This window comes from Thunnus thynnus, chromosome 15 (genome assembly GCF_963924715.1).
Source record: "Thunnus thynnus chromosome 15, fThuThy2.1, whole genome shotgun sequence".
NCBI lineage: Eukaryota > Metazoa > Chordata > Actinopteri > Scombriformes > Scombridae > Thunnus > Thunnus thynnus.
The window spans coordinates 16,726,378-16,745,948 of NC_089531.1; the positions used below are offsets into that span (position 1 = coordinate 16,726,378).

Here is a 19,571-nt window from a genome sequence, read left to right on the forward strand (position 1 = left end):
AAAAAAGCTGACTCACTGTGAATCTGAGGCCTCTAGGGAGTTGGCCACTGGCCCCTGCAGCTTATTCCAGTATTTTTCAACTCAGTATATTAACATTTGAATACTTTCAGGCCAAATAAACAAATAAATATTTTCCCACTAGTTATTCATGACAGTAAGAAAATGGCTTTAACCTGTCAACTGACACACTGTCACCTGTGGGACACTTTATAGCCTGATTCAAGATCACTTATAAAATGCCATCATAAACTGAAAAATAACATTAAAAATGTTAATTATGTAGAATTTTTTTGGTCTGGTCGATTTTGGGGGGTGGAGGGTGAGGAGTTGGACTCATGATTTCAGTATTTCTAAAATTCTGGATCCTGCTGGATCCTTTTTGAGACCTGATAAGAGGTCTATCAGTTGGACTGTCAGTGTCAATAACGACACTGATAAAGTGGATCAATGTAATAATAGTTTTGCCGTGACCCTGACACCCTCATCTTGTCTCCGGGTGTCACCTCTTTAACCGGGTCAGATTTGTTGTAGCAACGGCCCTTAGCAACGCACCGTATCCGTGGAGACCGTTGTCTGTCCGTCTATCTGTGTGAAGGAATGACACGTTACACAGGTCAATACCCAGCGAAAAAACACACGAAAGTGTAATTAATCCAAACATTTATGACTTTTATGGACGTATTTCTCACCGATGCTTTGAGAAGATGGGATGCAGCAGCTCAACAGACACCGTGATCCAACCGCTGAGACCCGACGAGTTGAATGGAGACGAGGTAGAGGCCACTTCTAGCTAAAACTAAGGAGTTAAACTGGTTTATCTTCAACAACAATATCCAAGAAGTTTATTATTGTTAACTAGAGGTGACATTTTTTAGCAGAATTTGAAGTGTCATGAAGAGCCGTTAGTGTAACTGTTAGGTTGAAATCTGTGTGCCGTCATATGATGGAGGAAGACTTAAATACTGACAGCTGGCTCCTCGTTCTGCCTCTAGTTCTTCTATTCCATCCATTTTTTGTTGTTTAATATCAAAATAGTGCATGTAACAATGTTTTTTCCTTTTTAAAAAACCTTTATCAAAGTAGTATTATCACAAAGTAAAAATACTCCAAATTACGAGTGAGTTCAACATTCAAAATCCTACTGAAGTGAAGTACAGAAGAGCAGAGTGTACTTCAAGTACAGCAGGAGTATTTGTGCTCATTACTGTAGCCTATGAAACCCTCTTTAATCTTTCTATATAGTATTTTAAAATTGAATTTAAGGGGATAATTCATTAATTATCGTATATGAATGTATTTTAATGAAATATATGCAGTGTTTAAGGCGTTTATAAGGTGAAAACATGAAAACCATCTCATTGATACCTTAGAAGGACCATAATTTTTTAAAATTCCTGGATAGTTTTCATGTTATCCGGTCAATTTGTAGATGTTTTAATCCCTGATGACCCCATGTGTATAATCCGTCTTGATATGTTACAATTAATTATTCCCATATTTGGGGTGAACCTCAAAATTTCAACCTTCATTGAAAAGAGTGCATGAAATATTATGAGCAAAATGTACTTAAAGTTTCAAAAGTGAGAGTGAACATTATGCAGACTGTTGTATTCCCATATAGCCTATATGATAATTTTGAATTATTAGTGTTATTATTGATGCATTAAACCCCTTTTTAATTGTAATAGTAAAGTCAGCCTTACTTCAGATTAATGCAGTGAAATGAAATTCTGAAATTCAGAAAAATGAAGCAGCATAAAATGGAAATACTCAGGTTAAGTATAAGTATCTCTAATAGTACTTTAGCACAATACTTGATTAAACTGTACTTGGTTACTTTCCACCACTGAATAGCTTAGAACTAAAATTCCAAAGTCACAAACACTTATTAAAAATTATTTTTACATATTGAGGAATAAAAAATTCTATGTTTCATTTATTGATGTGCAGTTTTGTGCCAAAGCTTTCAGACTTTGTAGCTTCAGTGTGTCATTATTACTGTTTCTGGGCTACTGTGTTCATGACACTGTCAACACACAGATGCAACCATGACAACATCATGTTTATGATACCATAGAGTAAGATCTGTGTTTATTTGTCTTGTGCCATCTTTTCCTCCTCTATAATGTGTCTCTGTGCGTTCAGGACGAGACAGGTAGTAAACACGGTGGCCGTGGAGACTCTGCCGTATCGAAGTGCACCACAGACAGCGGGGTGGTGATGGAGAACAGAGAGTTACCCACATTACCTGGAGCAGTGCCCACAAAACCCCTCCCAATGACATTTGTCAGGGAAAACGAGGCAGACAGTGTTACACAAGATGGTGAGTGTGTTTGATGTGCCCCACACTGCAGAGAAAGTCCATTACTCACACTTGTAAGTGTTTGTATGGCGTCTGTCTCCCTCTGCAGCTAGCCCGGGCTTGCTGCAGCAGGAGAGCACAATGCAGGAGCGTCTGAAGTCCAGTGAGATCCTGGAGGAGCTGCTGAACCAGGGCATCATTCCAGTGGACCAGACCACAGAGAGGGGCAGCGGGGCTGGAGAGGCCTACAACATCATGGTGGGTCCCTGGTTCACAACATGCTGATCATCTACCATCATTCTACAAGTTTTCTACTTATTTCACGCTGGTCAGCGATACCTGGAAAAAATATATAAATATTAAGATACAAAACGAGATATAACTTTCATGATATTGTGAAATATCTCAATCATTTTTACAGTCATGTTGTTAAATGCCTGATGTCAAGGAAAAATATGGTATTCATTGACTCTATCAACATCATCTCAGATTTCAGAACAGCCTATGAGGCTTAGATGATTGATGAGTTTGGTATATTTACTTGCAAATCTGGTATTAGCAGCTCTATTTAATTACTTAAGCCGTGGGCAGAGAAAGCAGTCTTATAATCCTAAATGGTCAAAGGTTCACTATAATAGAAGAATTTAAAAAAACCACCACATAGTCACATTTTAGAGGCAGGAAACAGTGACTTTTTGCCATTTTGCAAAAACATTTCTTTGGCTACCAAAGACCCTTGTAGGCCAAGTATGAACTGGAAGGTTGAAAAGAAAATCCCAGTATACATGACTCATAATGGTTGTAAGCTTGATGATAACTTAGTTGTCACTATTACTTGACACTGTGACATGCAGGAAAAACTGAACATGGGACTCAATCCAGACAGCCATTTAAAAGTGTTTCTCAGCAACACTAATCGCTGTTCTAGAAGTTTAGAGTCTAGAGTTTACACCTACAAGAGTACTCCTCTGATTTAACACTGCACTCCTACCGTGTAACAATGTCAGTTTTTAAAAAAAAAAAAAAAAAAGAATAGCAGCAGAACCAGAGATATTCTCTGTTTTTATTCCACACATTCTTCTTCCTTGTCATAACCTGGCACTTAAATGACTTTGACCTCACTTCACTTGGCCTAGCTCCCTCTGGAGCCACAAAGGCTTCATACAAATTTTCTCACATATGCAGACTGTGATGTGTAAAATAGGTGGCGTTGCCCTTTAAGTATATTATAAAGTATAATAAAGTAAGTTTTAGTGTAAGTGCGTTCACCTGTAATGTTGAATGTTCTCTGTCTCCCTCTGCTGTGTGTGTGTGTGTGTGTGTGTGTGTGTGTGTGTGTGTGTGTGTGTCAGCTGGATAACAGGGAGGGGGTCAGGCGAAGACCTCCGGCCAGACTGGAGTCTCTAAAGGCCAAAAAACCACAACATCTCCCCAGCAGAGAAGAGATTGAGGAGAAGATAAGGCTCGCTGAAGAGAGACGTAAGGTACAATGTGTGTGTATGTGTGTGTGTGTGTTTGTGTGTGTGTGTACCTCAACACCTCTGCCCTCTCTCTGTCTGAACTATCTCAGAGTTTATCTCATTTTTTTTCATCCCCTCTCTCCACTTTCTCGCAGTTAAGGGAAGATGAGCTCAAGACACGTTTGAGGACCAAGTCGGCCCGTGTTCGTGGACCCGCCCCCAACTCCAGGACTGAGGTGGACGAGGACGCAACCATCACTCCCGTGGAGCCTCTACAGTCACCTCTCACACCTGACCCGACTCCAGGTCCGCTGGTTTACAGCCGGATCATACGTGAGGCGGCCGAGGGAGGAGAGTGTGTGAGAGAATCAGGAGGTGACGGCAGGGAAACCAAAGAAGAAGTGAACACAGCGGGCAAGAAAGAAGAGATGAATGAGGCACCAGAGAGCGGAGATACCAACAGGGAAGGGAGGGGGGGTGCAGAGAGGATAAATGAGGAGGAGGAGGAGGAGGAGGAGTTGACCCAGGTGGAGGAGCTCAAGGCAGGTCAGCTCCTCTCAGCCTCAGGGGAGCTGGAGAGCGACTCCAGCTTTCAATATGCAGAAGACAAAGAGGAGGTATTTTAAATTATTCCATGAATGAGCCATGAATCAGCACTACGAGAGTGAGGGAGGGAGCCAAAATGATTATTTTTGCACAGTCATGAGGCCTGTTTAAACTTAAGAAAGATGTAAAAGAAATATATACAGTATATATTGTGCTGTGATTGGCCTTACAATCAAAATGAGGCTAATTTAATCTCATTTCCAGTGCAGGGAAGTGTATAAATTGTCGTAACAATATTGTAGCTCAGATATAAGCACTAAGGAATATGAGGGTTTTCTTTCCAATGCAATATAATTTACCTCAGTTAATGCTCTAATAAATATGACTAAAACTTAATGTTCTTGCCAACACACCAAATTGATTTTAATGAGATGTTTGTTTTACATTAAATTGTTAAAAAATATGATATTATTCAGTCCTGTGAAGGGTGCATTTGTTATATTAGACATAAGATGGCGCTGTTTCAGTGGGTTGAAGTTGTATTACAGCTCCCTGAAGTCAGCACGCCTCATCTTTAAGATAAGCTACCAAGAGGTTTTGTCAGCACGTGAGGAAGTGCCTTGTTCTGGAAAGATGTGTGAGGTGAAGTTTTATTGATCAATAAAGTTTCCATTGTTCCCAACGTGATGTTCAGCTCAGTGATCTGTCAGAATCTAAAACTTTATTAAGTTGGCTTAATGTCAAGAAAAAAAAATCGACTTTTAGATTTTGTTTGTCTCTGAGAGACGGCAAGAGGTCGTTGAGGGCGACCTTGGTGTGACTGTGCTGTGGGTATTCAGCTGTTTCAGTGACCTTTGACCCGCAGCTTTTCTCTGTCTGACAGGTGTGTGCTCGGGCCAAATGGTTACAGTTTCAGCTCTCCAGCCTTTGTCTTGATTAAAGTGAAAAAAGGTCCCCACAGATGTGATTGATGTTTATGAAAACTTTTGTTTGAATTAAATTACAAACAGCCGGTGATGATTACTGATTAAAATCTGCACACGTGATATTTCAGTCATTTAAATTGTCTTAAATTGACTATTTCAAAAGTTGATTGGTGAAAAAAAACATGAATCAAGCTTTAAATGGGACCACAGCCTTTATTGTAAAACTATAAGATGATTCAGACGAGTCGACATGATGCACATTAACAAAGACAACAAGAGGACGCAACCTGACCGGACCCCCATTGTTGAGCCACAGAAACTCGATATAGTCCCCCTTTTTTCACGACTCCACTCTGACTTTAAAGGGTGTGTGGCTGCATTAATAAAATAGTAAGTGAGCAGAGACACCACAGACAGACGCTCGATCAGGTTGCATTACTTTGTGATCAGAGGTTCTTGCAGTGGCAGTTCACATTTAAATGGATGACACAGTATGGAGGCTTAAAATGGGCAAAAAATGTCTTTATACCGTAGACACACATCTGACTTCACTGGCATGGAGTGACATTAAACAGTAGTTTTCCACAGAGACAAAAATGACACATAGTCATGTTCCCACTGCAAATTTGTCAACTCACCCTGGTGCATGTGGGTGGGTGGGTGGGTGGGGTGGTGGTGGTGGTGGTGGTGGGGGGGTGTATGTAGGCCAGCAGCCACATGCAGGAACACAGAGCTCACAGAAGCGGAGCTGCCATGAATAATTAACAGCAGAGTTCCCTCTCACGTTACTGGAGGTGAATTACTCGTGCTAGCTGATCAAAAGAGGATCCATCCAGCAGAGCGGAGGAGTCATTTTAATCATTAATGTTCAGAGAATCTTGATTGAATTGATGTCTGACTGCTTCACCTGATCCTTTACCCTTCATAATCACTGTGCGTAACTCTGTGACGCACAAGTTACTGCTTATCAGTTGATTCAAATAGTCAGATGTGATCAGTATACTCTTTTTTTATATAATAGTTAGGGTCGATTCAGCTAAACCTTTCTGTTCCAAGGACCCAAACAAGTTGAAAATGCATAACAACAGCACAAACACTGGAACCCATGTGCTTATGACTTTTCTAATGAGGCAACAAGACTTTAAAATGTCGCTGGACAAAAAAAAAGTTTCACTGCACTTTTAACTCAGGGTACAATCACGCCATATGGCTGTTTCCATAGACACAGAAACTTGCCAAAACTCTGTCAACCCCCCCCCAACACACACACACACACACACACACACACAAGTGAAGGCAGATCCCATCCAGTGGAGCCTCAAAGCTGCACCTGTCTATCTGCTCGCGGTTGCTGCTGTGATGTGTCCTGTCCCTGGGCTGCTTCCAGTCCTTGACCCACTGTTTATGTAAGAGGCCTAATCCATGTAGGCCCATAGATCAAAGTATGGCAGCGATTAAACATAGGCATGAACAAGAGAAAAAAGAGGATTGTGTCGCAGCAACGAGAGAAAATCCAGTTTATAAGTCAGTGAAAATCAGAGTTTGATGATTTTCTCTAATGTTTGATCACATTTGCAAAATGATGTATCTCTGCTCCTCTTTGTCCCCAACATATAATCAGTGGCATCAGGTTTTGGTGGCCCCTGATGGTTAATTAAACGTGATTCTAGTAAAGACAGCCAGGATCTTTGTGTGTGTGTGTGTGTGTGTGCGCGTGTGTGAAGTGCCTCCAGTGTTTCACACTGTGCAGGCTTCCCAGCTGTTTGTTGCGCGCCTGGTGGGCGGGCAGAGATGGACTGAAAGCTGGGTGGAGTTAGGAGCAGCGCTTTTAGGAATGGGTCCCAAACCTATTTAGTTAGACAGCAGAGTTACCAAGAAGAGCTGGAAACACCGGATGGTCTCTTTGGGACAATCCGCTCCATATAACTCCCCTCTTTAACTCTCGGAAGATAAATCTACCTCCAGGCTTCATTTTTTTTTGTCGCGTTTTGTTTTGTTTTCTCTTCTGAAAAGTAACAGCGCTCTCTCTGTCTTTCTCTCTCTTTTTCATCCAAAGAATTACTGATAAGGAGACATTGCACTATTCTTTTTTTTAATTGTTCCTATTTATTGTATTTTGCACTAACGATGCACACCACGCAAAAGGACACGACCTATACGAAGATTTTTGTCGGGGGTCTTCCCTACCACACCACGGATTCAAGTCTCAGGAAATATTTTGAGGTGTTTGGTGAGATTGAAGAAGCGGTGGTCATTACCGACAGACAGACCGGCAAGTCTAGGGGTTATGGATTCGTAAGTATCACTAAATAACACAATTAAATACGTTTTACGCTTCATTCGGCTCCAAAACATGTTTTTTTTTAAGCACGAACATTCTTCCATCACAAGTGTCTGTTAAAGTGCGCGGCTGTTGCTGTCTTTCACAACATCATGACCAACTTTAATATATCTGCAGTCATGAGATGTTAATGTTTCGATAAACAGATCCTGCTTTATTTGTCATCTCGCAGCCACCAACTTGTTGCGCGTCGGTTTGCGCCCTGACACGCTTTTTTCACTGAGCTGCCCTCAAACTGACAGCTCTGGTGTGATGAAGGGGTGGGAGAGAAAAAAAAAAGCTCTTGTGATGACTTGATATCACTTTTTCTGAAACAGGTTTCACCATCTCTGAGCTGTTTACGACGTTGCTCATAATGTTGGGAAAATATTTGACTCACACTTATAAAACTTGACTGACAGAAAGCATTTGAGGCGCAGTTGTAGAGACAAAATGCAACCAGATGCTCAGTCAGTACGTTTAAAAATATTGATTGTGATTGTAATCTATTTCTACAATTATGTATAATCTACTGTATGCATGCGTACGAATGTAACATGACTGCCCTTATTTGGCCTCCTCAGACCTAGATTTGAGAAGATATTTGGCATATTTTCCCAGTTAGAGTACAAAGTTGCACAGTCACTGTTGTTACGCCTAAATGTCTGTATGTGTATGTTTGGTCCAACATTTCACACCAAATCTGAGGTGAATTTTGTCCTACTTCTACTTCAATACACTCATCATATTCATGCTCATCAAAACCCCTTATGGACAGGTCACTTTGGGTGCATTTTAGTTGTAAAAAAGTGTGTAAAAAAAAGGCTCAGAAGCTCTGAGCAGAGTAATAAAGTTTGTTATATTGGGAGCGATACTGGAGCCATGTTCTGGAGTCAGTCATTTCAACCAGGCTCCCATTCACTGCTGATAGTTTCGACACATCCACATGAGGGTGATGGATGTGTAAGCGGTGCCAAATACCTGCAGCTGTAATAATGGCCACACTCACTTGTACATAAAATATATTTTCTCTCTTCTCTACAAACACATAAATGCAACGTTTCAGCACTTAACAAGGCTTTAATCTTTATTGGTCACTTGTTGAGTTCTGCCATTTAGTCTGTTTCCTCATGTGGAGTCTGCAGGAAAAGGAGATATGACTACTTCAGTAATCTACATCTTTCCCATCCTCTGTGTTTTTCCCCTCCTGTCAGGTGACGATGGCGGACCGCTCGGCTGCAGACCGTGCCTGTAAGGACCCCAACCCAATCATCGACGGCAGGAAGGCCAATGTCAACCTGGCCTACCTGGGGGCCAAGCCTCGGGTGATGCAGCCAGGTACAGACAGCCGAATGAAGATCAATAAAACACAGATAATGCGCTTAATTTCCTTAACAAATTCATAATTTCTGTCAGAATTTTCAATCAGATGTGGACAAAAAGAGATAATTTCCAAGATTAGATAATCTGTCCTCTTGTAATGACTCTAAAGTAGCATTTGAAGTGTCTTTGTTCTCACTGTGTTTGTTTGGAATCAATTGGTTTTATTGGCAAAGCAGTAAACAAGAAAATCAAGTCAATCCTTCCTGATCTTTACCTGAGGGTTAATTTGTTTGTTTTTAAGTAGCTTCTGCAGGTGTAGGAACATGTTAGCAAGTTAATACTCAACTAATGTAATGAATCCTAATCCTAATGAGGAGAAAGATTTTACAGTTTTACTTTTTGTTTTCGTAGGTTTTACCTTTGGTGTTCCCCAAATTCACCCTGCGTTCATCCAAAGGCCTTATGGGTAAGTACTGATAAATCCACATGTTGTTTGGAGGAGTGTTGGAACATTGACATTACTTATGTAGGGACAAGTGATTCATTAACTTGTTTTGATTGAATCTTTTCTCAGTTTAATGTGTGATATTTTTTTAAACCAGTTCTCTCCCCAAATATAATTGATGTCTGATAATTAGAGGTGGACAAGTAGAAGTATGTAGCTTATTCTATTATTATTGTCCACCAAAAAGCAAGTCAAACTGCCTTTTCTAGGTTTGCCTGTTTGTGAACATGTGTGTGACTGTGTATACATACCTGTGTGTGTGTGTGTGTGTGTGTGTGTGTGTGTGTGTGTGTGTGTGTGTGTGTGTGTGTGTGTGTGTATTGAGTGGACAATGATGGAACGTTCCAGCCTGACTCAATGTTATCTATCTTTCTTTGGTTCGACAGGCTCGGTCTCGGTTAAGCTAACTGTGCTGGTTTGTGGAATAGTTCCGCGAACATAATCACAGATCAGAGAAAGGAATTACCTGTAGACTCAAACACACACAAACAAGCTCTCAAAATGGTGATTATAGATGCATGTACGTGGGTTTCATTTTGACTTCTTTCATTTTATTTGAATAGAACTTAGAGCTTTGTGTGCGGTTATGAAGTGGTGTTGTTAGCTAAACCGTGTGCTTTCTACTTTAATGACCAACAAAAAAAAAAAAAAGAAAAAAAAAGCTGGATTGACTGAATATTTGGGGTGTTCTTTTGTGGAAGCGTGTTAACTTTGCCAAGGACGAGCACATTTTTTGTTTCTTTTTATTTATTTTTTATTGCTTTTAGCTTGTGGTTGACCTGTTTTGTTTAACAGGATGTGCTGTTTTATGTGTTTTTTGGCTGTCTTGTTGGAGTGAGTGGTGACTTTTCTGTGTGATTTCTTTTTGTTTTTTCCCCCCAACCCACTGCTTGCGTGTGCTTATAGCATCTTCCTGGTGTTACTAGCAGTTTATTATATTAACACAGCGTAGCAGAGACAATTGCAATATTACTGCTCTGTCATCTCTCTTCATCTGCCTTCTTTTCTGTCTTTATCTCTCTGTCTCTTTCTCCAAATATCGTAAATGTAAGGTCATGTACCGCCATTTTCCAATCCCAATTGTCTTTTAGTTAACTGGGAAGCTATGGCCAAACTTAGTGGCCATTCAAACAGGAAAACACCTTGTAATATGTTTAAGTGCCCGTCTGTGTGCATGTAGATGTGTGTGAGCTGTATTCATAGTCGACTATGAACAGGTGAAAACGTCTGGTCGCGTTGGTACATATGACAGTGTGCTCTCATTGTGTTTGTGTGTGTCTTTGTCTGTCCACATGCATTTCAAGCTCAGCTCAACGCACCAAAGTCTCCAGTGTGACACAAACAAATGTCTGGATCTCTCTCTCTCTCTCTCTTATTCTCTCGGAACGAGCTTTCGTCACATGGGCCCGTGGTGTTAAGGAAAACAAGCGCGCCCATTGTGCCACACAAAGCCCCGAATGCTGACACTGCAGTCGCATGAAGCTCTGTGTTGTGTATGTGTGTGTGTGTGTGTGTGTGTGTGTGTGTGTGTGTGTTGGGGGGTGAGGGTTAGCTGTCTCTCTCGGTCATGTAAGAGCAGGGCAGGGGCCATTTAAACAGGGTCAGAGTGGGTGTTTCAGGGGCCACATATAGCCTCCATGTTCACGTGCGTACGTCCAAACCACCCTATCATCAGTCCATAGCAACACCAGAGTGTCAGGTTGTGACATTCAGCACACATTGTAAATACTGCATATAATTATATAGAATACAGACAAAAGTATCAACCAAGTACAAAACATATTTGAGCTCTAACCAGTCTGCAAGTCAACAATTTGAGAGCATGCAGGGACAGATTTACAAGTGCAGAACACGTTCTTTTGAGTTTTGTCAGTAGATTTTTAGGGAGTAATAGCGCTTCCTTTCCCTTTTCAAAGCCACGCATGCTCAGTTTTGTATCTCTCATATCCAAACCCAATATCTGCACATTCATAGGTTCTGGATAAGATTTTAAACAATTCTAATGAGGTCATTGAACCTTTTTGTGGAAAAACCATAGCAGACACAAGTTGTTATTATAAGCAGAGTATCTTTTGTATGTCTTAAAACATGTCTGTAGGGGGTCTTAAAGTAATGTAGTGGGATCTATCAGCTTTTGTATTCATCTCAAAGACTTTAACTGTGAGAAACTATGAGTCCAAGATTTGTGAGTGTCCTGGTTGAAGTTTGTTGGTCAAAAAAATTGTTGCTAATCATCCTCTCACATCCTGAAAGTGCTCAGAATCTACAGAAAACTGTGAGAGCAGGTTTCAAACTGATCATCTCTATGACCATTAGGAAACTGCCTCTGTGCTCTCTCAGATCTTGAAGTGATTACAGCTTGATTTAGCTTTGGAATCGCTCAGTAGTTTTTTTTCCATAAACAAAGATGATTAAAATAACACACAAACTAACCTGATCCAAGTAACTTGCTATGTTAGGACTGAAGTCCTGCTGTGCCAAAAGTGAAACTAGACAACAACAGATCCATCTGTGTCTCATCTGTGTCATAGTAACAGTCTTATGAGCAACTCTGTGGAAGCAGGACAGGTGTCACACACACACACACACACACACACACACACACACACACACACACTAGATCCTCTCACTTCAGTGTACATTCGTCCTCTCCTTCAGCACAACGGCAGAGAGCCTTTATTTAGCCTTGAACTTTAATGACCGCTGGGTTGCGTGAACACGACATTCCAGTCAAGTCACACACACACAGAGTCGGACACATCATAGGTACCAGCATTGCTTCACAAAACAGCCTCACAGTTAACTGTGATATTTTTGATATCCTTATTTTATGACCATCCCAGGGGAAGGAGAGTGTTTTTTTTCATTAGGAGGCCAAATTGAATGGGTCAGCCAGAGCTTTGCTTCCCATGGCCACAACCTCTGCTTATGCTATGTGTGTGTCTGTGTGTGTGTGTGTAAGAGTCCCATACTGTCCCATAGATACTGTGGTGGGGAATCGGAGACAGCAAAGGTTCAAACTAGAATGCATCTAGCTGGGAGTTTGATTACAAGACCGGTGGAGATGGGTACCACTCTACTTGTTAGACAGTCGTAAAATAGTCTGAGCTGCAGCTTCTACAGTCAATCACATACAGTAGCTGCAGGGGAAAGTTTTGCTGAATCTTAGATGTTCCTTTAATGTAATTTACCCCGAGTCATGAGACGAACTGAAAGCTTTTTAAAACACACATAGAGCTCTCAGTAAGAGTAACAGGTTTTTTTTTTCATGCAACTGACGTAGATGTAGAGAAAATGTTTCAGGCTTCTTTGGATTAAATCAGTGGCACATAATCATCATATATGGTGTTAGACAGGACGTTTGAAGTCCCCTTCCACTCAAAAATGTGTTTTTCTTCTTCTTGTTTTAGTTGGATGTTTAAGCTTCACTGTGCAGAATGATGTATGTGCAGAGTTTGACAGTAGAAAACACAATTAATCTGCTGAAAGTGGAAAGTCTGTGCTCATCGAAAATCTGAGTTTAAAGGGCGGGCCTATGAGCATCATTTGTGACATCACTACTAGTTTGGAGCCAATCGTGGTCCAATATTCAACTTACACAAGTGTGGTGTGGAAACGTGAAGCCTCCAGTGCACAAACACTGAGAATGGACTTTACAGTGAAGTAGGAGACATCTTTAAGTTAAACTTTTAAAGTGAGCAACATTTGCATATTCATAGATTCTGAATTTTTAATGAGGTAGAAAGAGTAGATGTCATTCAAGAATTTCTAACCAGGTAGTTGAACTTTTTTTTTATGGAAAAAACATATCAGACACAAATCATTATTCAAAGTATTCAGAGTATTTTTTTCATGTCTTAAACATGTCTGGAGGGGGTCTTTAAATACGACAGTTTACCTGCTTTAGTAGCTAGAAGTCGTGCATTAACAGACAGTAAAATCACATTAAATTTCCATTGCGAGACAAAATTAAATATAATGTTGTAAGTGATCAAATCAATATATAAATAAATAATAAATCTTTCTGATTTGGCTCTAACAAGGAATACTAAACTACATGTGTCTTTTTAAATATTTAAATAGCTAACATTAAGGCACCAGTAAACAAAAACTGTTAGCTAGCTATAAGGGAATCTCTTCATCACAGAGTTAGACCAATCAGACTAATACTTGCTTCTTTTATTACATATTGGATATCAGCCAGTTAGTGATTTCCACCTCCAGTGTGAGGAGTTTCCTCTCTGTTTGCTGCTGGAGACGGTTTCCATTCATTTCATGTCTCCACCGTGTTCTGTGGGAGTTTCTTATTCAGCCAGTTCTTAGAGATGGTGTCCTGTAAACTCATCCTGGAAACCTGCCTTAACCTGCTGAGTTTCATTAGGTTTCAAAGGAGGGTTTCAGTGTCACATGATGATGACAAACATGCTTTTTTTAGAGGATTTTTTCCAATTAGTGTAACTCAGGAGAAACACACAAAATCTATTCAATCCAGAAATGTTACTGGCTTTTGAAAAATTGGTCTAACATGTGTGTGTAGATGCATGGAGGGTTGTGTGAGTGTGTGCCGTATTTGAGGCCGCTGACAGTGACCTTTGCCCTTTAGTAATAGCCACATTAGACCTCTACTTACTCAGTTTATACCTCCCCTTTTTTTCTTTGTGTCCTTTCAGTTGAGTGATTGTGCTGTGCCCTTTTCGTTGTATTTGTAATCAGTCTAGTCGCGGTGGACTATTTTTACATATTTCCTCCTCTCTGACGCCTTGCTGTTGTTTTGTTTTTCCTGTTTTTCTCTGGGCCCACTGTTTTCGGTTGAGATGTGATTGGATTGGATAATGGAGTGCTGACAATAGGGTTGCCACGATAGATCCCGCCTTTCACTCACTTCTAACATTTTCTACACCTCCTCTCTTCTCTCCCAAACACAGACTCCAAAGTGACCACCTGAAGTTCATTTATGCCGACTCAACTGATTATATTTGGTTTTCTTTGATTTTCTCTCAACAGATATTTTTTTTTAACCATCTTCATTCAAACTTACCTACAGACACATCTCATCCTAAAACAGACACATAGCTGTTGTTGGAGTCGATCAAATCAAATTGTTCCAGCAGTGAAGTGAAGCCTGATGTTTCTCATTCCATCTGAATCAAAGTGAGATTGAATTTGACTCTACTTTTCTCTCTAAAGTGGAGGGAGGGCAGTTTTTCAGGACATCAAAGACTCAAATTCACACAAAAACCAAAAGCTTTCAAGTTGCTTCTTCCTGCTTCCACCTTACATTCAAAAGTTGACACTTCTCTGAACCTGTAGTGTAAATTTCAAAAGTTCCCTTCATGCTCGCTGTCCGACTGAGTTTCCAGACCTTATAGAGTCTGGGGGGGCGGGATAAGGCTATGTCATGGAGGGCAGAATGTGCTCATTGTTCATAATTGTTTATTTAATCGAAACATCCCTCTGGGTGCAGAGCCTAGTCCCGGCTCCCCCCGCTGCCTCCCCGGCTCTTTGTCCCGACACAGAGGGGGAAATGGCCAGCAGCGTCCCTTTTTGAAAACTGTCCAGCTGTCAAAGTGGCAGTGACATTTTCACAATGCTTCCCTGGGCTCATCTCCTCTGTCCGCACCCCTGCCCCCGGCACTGTAAGCCCCCTCCCTCCCCTACTCGCCCTCCAGCAGGCAAGGGGGGACAGCACCAGAGCCAAATCCACATGTGACCCACAGACGAGCTGCAGGTTAAAGCTCCCAAACGCTCTCTGTCTTTGTCTTTTCATCTCACCTCCCTCTGCCTCTCTGCAGCTCCGTCTCCACAAACACAAACTCAAAGTGCCCAAAACAGAAACACTGAAACCTGTTTCCCATGATACATCCCAATAAAGAAGATGACATCATCACCCAGGCCTCACTTCCTCCAAATGTGATCATACTGATGTGATTTGACCCAGAGGTTAAATAAGCAGCCTCTGGGTGTTCAAAGTTTTCCTCACCTTCCAATCTTCTTTTCACAGAGAGATTTCTATTTTGGCAACCCTATATTGTTCTAATCCCTACTAGCAGGCATTTCCTTGGTGTTCTTGACTGGTGGATTGGACTGGGGTTGGGTGGTGGGAGGGCGCTTGGCCGCAGTGTGATGGAGTTGGGTTTGGGGTTCAGGGTGGGGGATCTTACTCTCAGACTGGGCTTGCTGCTGAATCAAACTAACCCCTCATATGTGTTTGTTTGTCCCACAGCATCCCGGCCCACTACGTGTACCCTCAGGCCTTCGTGCAGCCTAGCGTGGTCATCCCTCATGTGCAGCCCACAGCTGCTGCACCTGCCACTGCTTCCTCCCCATACATCGACTACACCGGAGCCGCCTACGCGCAGTATTCTGCAGCCGCAGCCAGCGCTGCCGCTGCCGCCGCATATGAGCAGTATCCGTACGCCGCCTCCCCTGCCGCCACAGGCTACGTGGCCACTGCCGGCTACGGCTACGCAGTCCAGCAGCCTTTAGCCACCGCCGCCCCAGGCTCAGCCGCTGCCGCAGCCGCAGCTTTCGGCCAGTACCAGCCCCAGCAGCTGCAAGCGGACCGCATGCAATAGCAGCCACTGCAACCACTGGACACGCAGAGAGGGGAGCCCCGCCCCCAGCCACAGCTGATTGGTCAGGATGAGGAGCAGCAGAGGAAAAGGAAGAGGGAGTGGCTTTAAGGGTGGGCGTGTCAGCGACTCAGAGGCAGAGTCGCTTTAAAAATAAGGTGATAATGATGATGATGATGATGGTGGTGGTAGTGATGATGATGGTGAGGTGGGAACTTTTTACAGTAACTTTCCAACTTGCTGTGCTTCAACCAAAAAATGAGAAAATGAAAAAAAGTCGCAGAACAAATAATGGAAAATGATTTACTATTATTGTTGTTGTTATTACTATGATTATGATTATTATCATTACTATTATCATTGTAGTAGAGTACTTATTTCTAGAGAAGAAATGCAGGAACTAATCCCTGTGGTTGGTATAGGTGTTAAACTAAGCCTTTAAGTCCTATTGCTGTCTTTAACGTTAGTTTAGGAAACTGTTCTCTTTTTTTTTTTTGCTTGTGGTGTTCCACAAGTGTTTTCGGTTATTTGATGCCCTCGTAACGTATATATTTATTATTGTTATTATTACATATTGAGGGCTCTCCTTGTTCTTTTTGTCTTTTCAAGTGCATTTTTTGGAGTTAATATTTTCTGATAATCAGGGAAATGGAACCGTTTCCAATGTGTTAGCTATTATTATGTGACCTCTGTCAGGAAGTTGAGGAGTCGTAACTCGTCGTGTCACACATATTTGAAGAACTACCTTTTTATCTTCCTGATGCTGAATGTCCCCTTTTTTTTACTCTGTGTCTCGACCTCTTGACCTATGCAAAGCAAACAGATCACCAGGAGACAAAAAAACAAACAAAAAAAAAAAAAACAAAGAAAAGAAACAAAAAACTGAAAATGTCATCAACTCTGACTTGACTCTTGGACTAAAAAGGGGGACTTGGCAAACACAACAAAGGCACTGACAAAGGAGAGAGGTTGAAAATGGCTTCAGACAATGAGAAACACTAAATCAGTTGCTTTTCCACATGTTTCACTCACACACGTACACCGACACATGCATCCAGAGTTGCACACATAGCAGTCGAAAAGACAAAGGCAGCACGGTCGTGTTTCTCTCTGGCTCGGCGCTCTGGGATGGAGAGAAAGAAAAAGAGAAAGAAAGAGGGAGAGAAAGAGAAAGAGAGAGAGAGAGAGAGAGCAGCAGCTGCTGGTGGGGGTTGGACAGAGCCGCTCCAGCGCCACACAGACGGATCACTCTGGAAAGAACGCATCACTTGTGCTCGTTTGTTGAGCTGTCACATTTTAATCCCTGGGCCCATTTGGGAACCAACTTTACAGCCCTCCACCCGACACAGAGCCCCCCCCCCACCCCACCCCACCCCCCCCTCCCCATACACACACACACACACACACACAGCAGAGCCCCCCCGTCATTCAGCCCTGCCGCTGTCAGCACTTCCACCTCTGTGCTGCTGTAGTCTGGCGTCAGGTACACACTCACAAACACACTTTTTTTTTTTTTTTCACCAAAGCCACCCCAACAACTGGCCTGCCTCATGTCTGTCAAGAAGGTGGGGGTGAAGAGATCGAGGGGGTTGACTCGTTGACGTTACGTTGGTTTGTGTGCCTTACATTTTTACTGCTATTTAAGAGAAAAAAAACAGAAAAAAAGAGAGAAATCTACTATTTAAGATATTTATTTTTGAGGGTTGACTATGTTGACGCTCTGAGAGTAGAGACTTAGTGGCGGTACTGTATTAATAATATGTACTCATCTCAAGGCATATATAAGTTATTGATTAGTTTTAGTAATAATATTATTATAATTATAATTATTAACATACTCAACCAAAAATGTTGATGTAGGAGTTATTTAAGATACAATTCTGTTATGTGCACTGTACATTTTTTTTTTTTTTTTATCTTTTTGATCCTTTAGAACATGACATTAAATATCGGTTAGCTTAATGCCTTTTTGTATGGAAGAACTTTATTTAAATGGAGGCCTGTTTGCATGCAGATTGTACTCTGCCTCTTCTGTGTTTAGATGAGAGTAAAAAATAATAATAATAATAATAATTTTGACAAAAAAAAAAACAAGCGAAAATGCTGCTTTCTCCACTAGAATGTATAGTCGTCGTCGAGGTTTCAAGTAGCTGTGCTTCTTTTGCTTCATATTCATCAGATGGGCTGTTTTACACTGTTGGGAATTTTTATACTTGAACTATTTCTTACAAGGGAAATATGAAAAATAAATGACAAAAAAACTTTTTAAGGAAGCTTTTCATTGTCACTGGATGAAGGCATGTAAAGTGTTACTATTTAAATGCAAAGGTCCTGTTGATATTAAAACCTTTACTTCAGAATTTTCAACACCATTTACTCAAAATTGGAATAAAATGTTCTATATTTAAAAAAAAGTTTGGTGACATTTCTTTTAATGAAGTCAATAATGTGAATGTGATGATCATTTCACACACACTAAAGTTCTGTTTAACCTTTTCCTGGACACCAAAAGTTCATCTTTCATTCATTTCTTTTGTGTGTGTCTTATTTCTCTGCCTGCATTTGCCAACAGCTGCAAGGTGACAAACGCATCACACACGCCAGATGCTGCTCCGCTCCTCGTCATGAAACCATCTCAAGAAGACGCTATTTGAAACACTCACATTACGGACACACCCAGAGTTTTCATGGATACGACTGACAGATAATAAAAGTCTCTCAGGACTCAGTCTATCAATGATTCATCCGCTCTCTAATCAATAAGTCATGTCAAAAAGAGTGTGCTGCCGTTTCTCTGCCGTCTTTTCGCTCGGCTCCGGGGAGTATTTCGGTCTCTGGTGAAACATGAAACTGGCCCACACTGAGGTCGGTTGTACCATGACACAGCATGGATGCAGCAAAGCCTTATGGGTGAAATCAGCAGCTATAATGGCGTCTGACCTCAGACATATTAAATTAAAGCTTTATTAAAAGGATGATGGACGGCTGTGATAGTGTTCTGACAAGACTTAAGGTTCGGTTTACTCGTCATGAGGAGAGTGTGAAAACAGTTGGAGACTTTAATGTCTTCTGTGGTTCCGAAGGTGCTTTTTTTAAAAAGCTACCACTTCTTAATAAGCCGCCGTTAAGTTGTAAGCAGTGGCTTTGTTAACAAGTAATAAATAAGTTACTAATACTTTACAGATCAGTTATAAGCTGTTACTGAGAACAATGTTTTGGTTGCCAAATCCTGAAAAATGCCTTTGTGTGGTCGGACTGTTTGACTACTTGCTCAGACCTCTGACCACTTATTGTTATTAAGGGTTCATAACTCATCTATGAAGCATCAGTAAATGGTTTATTAGCTATTAACAAACCAATTAGTTTCAATTTATCGACCCAAGTCTGAAAAATGATGGTGTGGTGTTGACTTGAATGTATATTTTCTGCATTCATGTGTCCACAGTTGTCTGTAAGGGTCCATGTGACGTCTGTGTATGGAGCCACCTAATGTTGTATAAACACAGGTGAAGGTGCATCCAGCATATAAGTCTGTTTCCATTTTGGACAATGTCTGACCTTTTACAGACTGAGTGTGTGAAGTTTAACAAAAGATGCTCTTGAGTTGCATTATGGGA

General features: G+C 41.3%; 2 protein-coding genes across 2 annotated transcripts; both read left to right on the forward strand.

Moving 5' to 3' along the window:
* The first annotated feature begins 523 nt into the window (after window positions 1-523).
* Window positions 524-4,990, forward strand: stmnd1 (stathmin domain containing 1). Its single transcript, XM_067613055.1, has 5 exons — window positions 524-773; window positions 2,146-2,323; window positions 2,412-2,560; window positions 3,655-3,786; window positions 3,918-4,990. The coding sequence occupies exons 1-5, from the start codon at window positions 705-707 to the stop codon at window positions 4,386-4,388; spliced, it is 999 nt and encodes a 332-aa protein (XP_067469156.1). The 5' UTR covers window positions 524-704; the 3' UTR covers window positions 4,389-4,990.
* Window positions 4,991-7,078: 2,088 nt separating this feature from the next.
* Window positions 7,079-18,223, forward strand: rbm24a (RNA binding motif protein 24a). The gene is made up of 4 exons (XM_067613059.1): window positions 7,079-7,529; window positions 8,769-8,892; window positions 9,289-9,343; window positions 15,606-18,223. Exons 1-4 carry the CDS (start codon window positions 7,362-7,364, stop codon window positions 15,955-15,957), a joined length of 699 nt encoding a protein of 232 aa, XP_067469160.1. The 5' UTR covers window positions 7,079-7,361; the 3' UTR covers window positions 15,958-18,223.
* The last annotated feature ends 1,348 nt before the right edge of the window (window positions 18,224-19,571 follow it).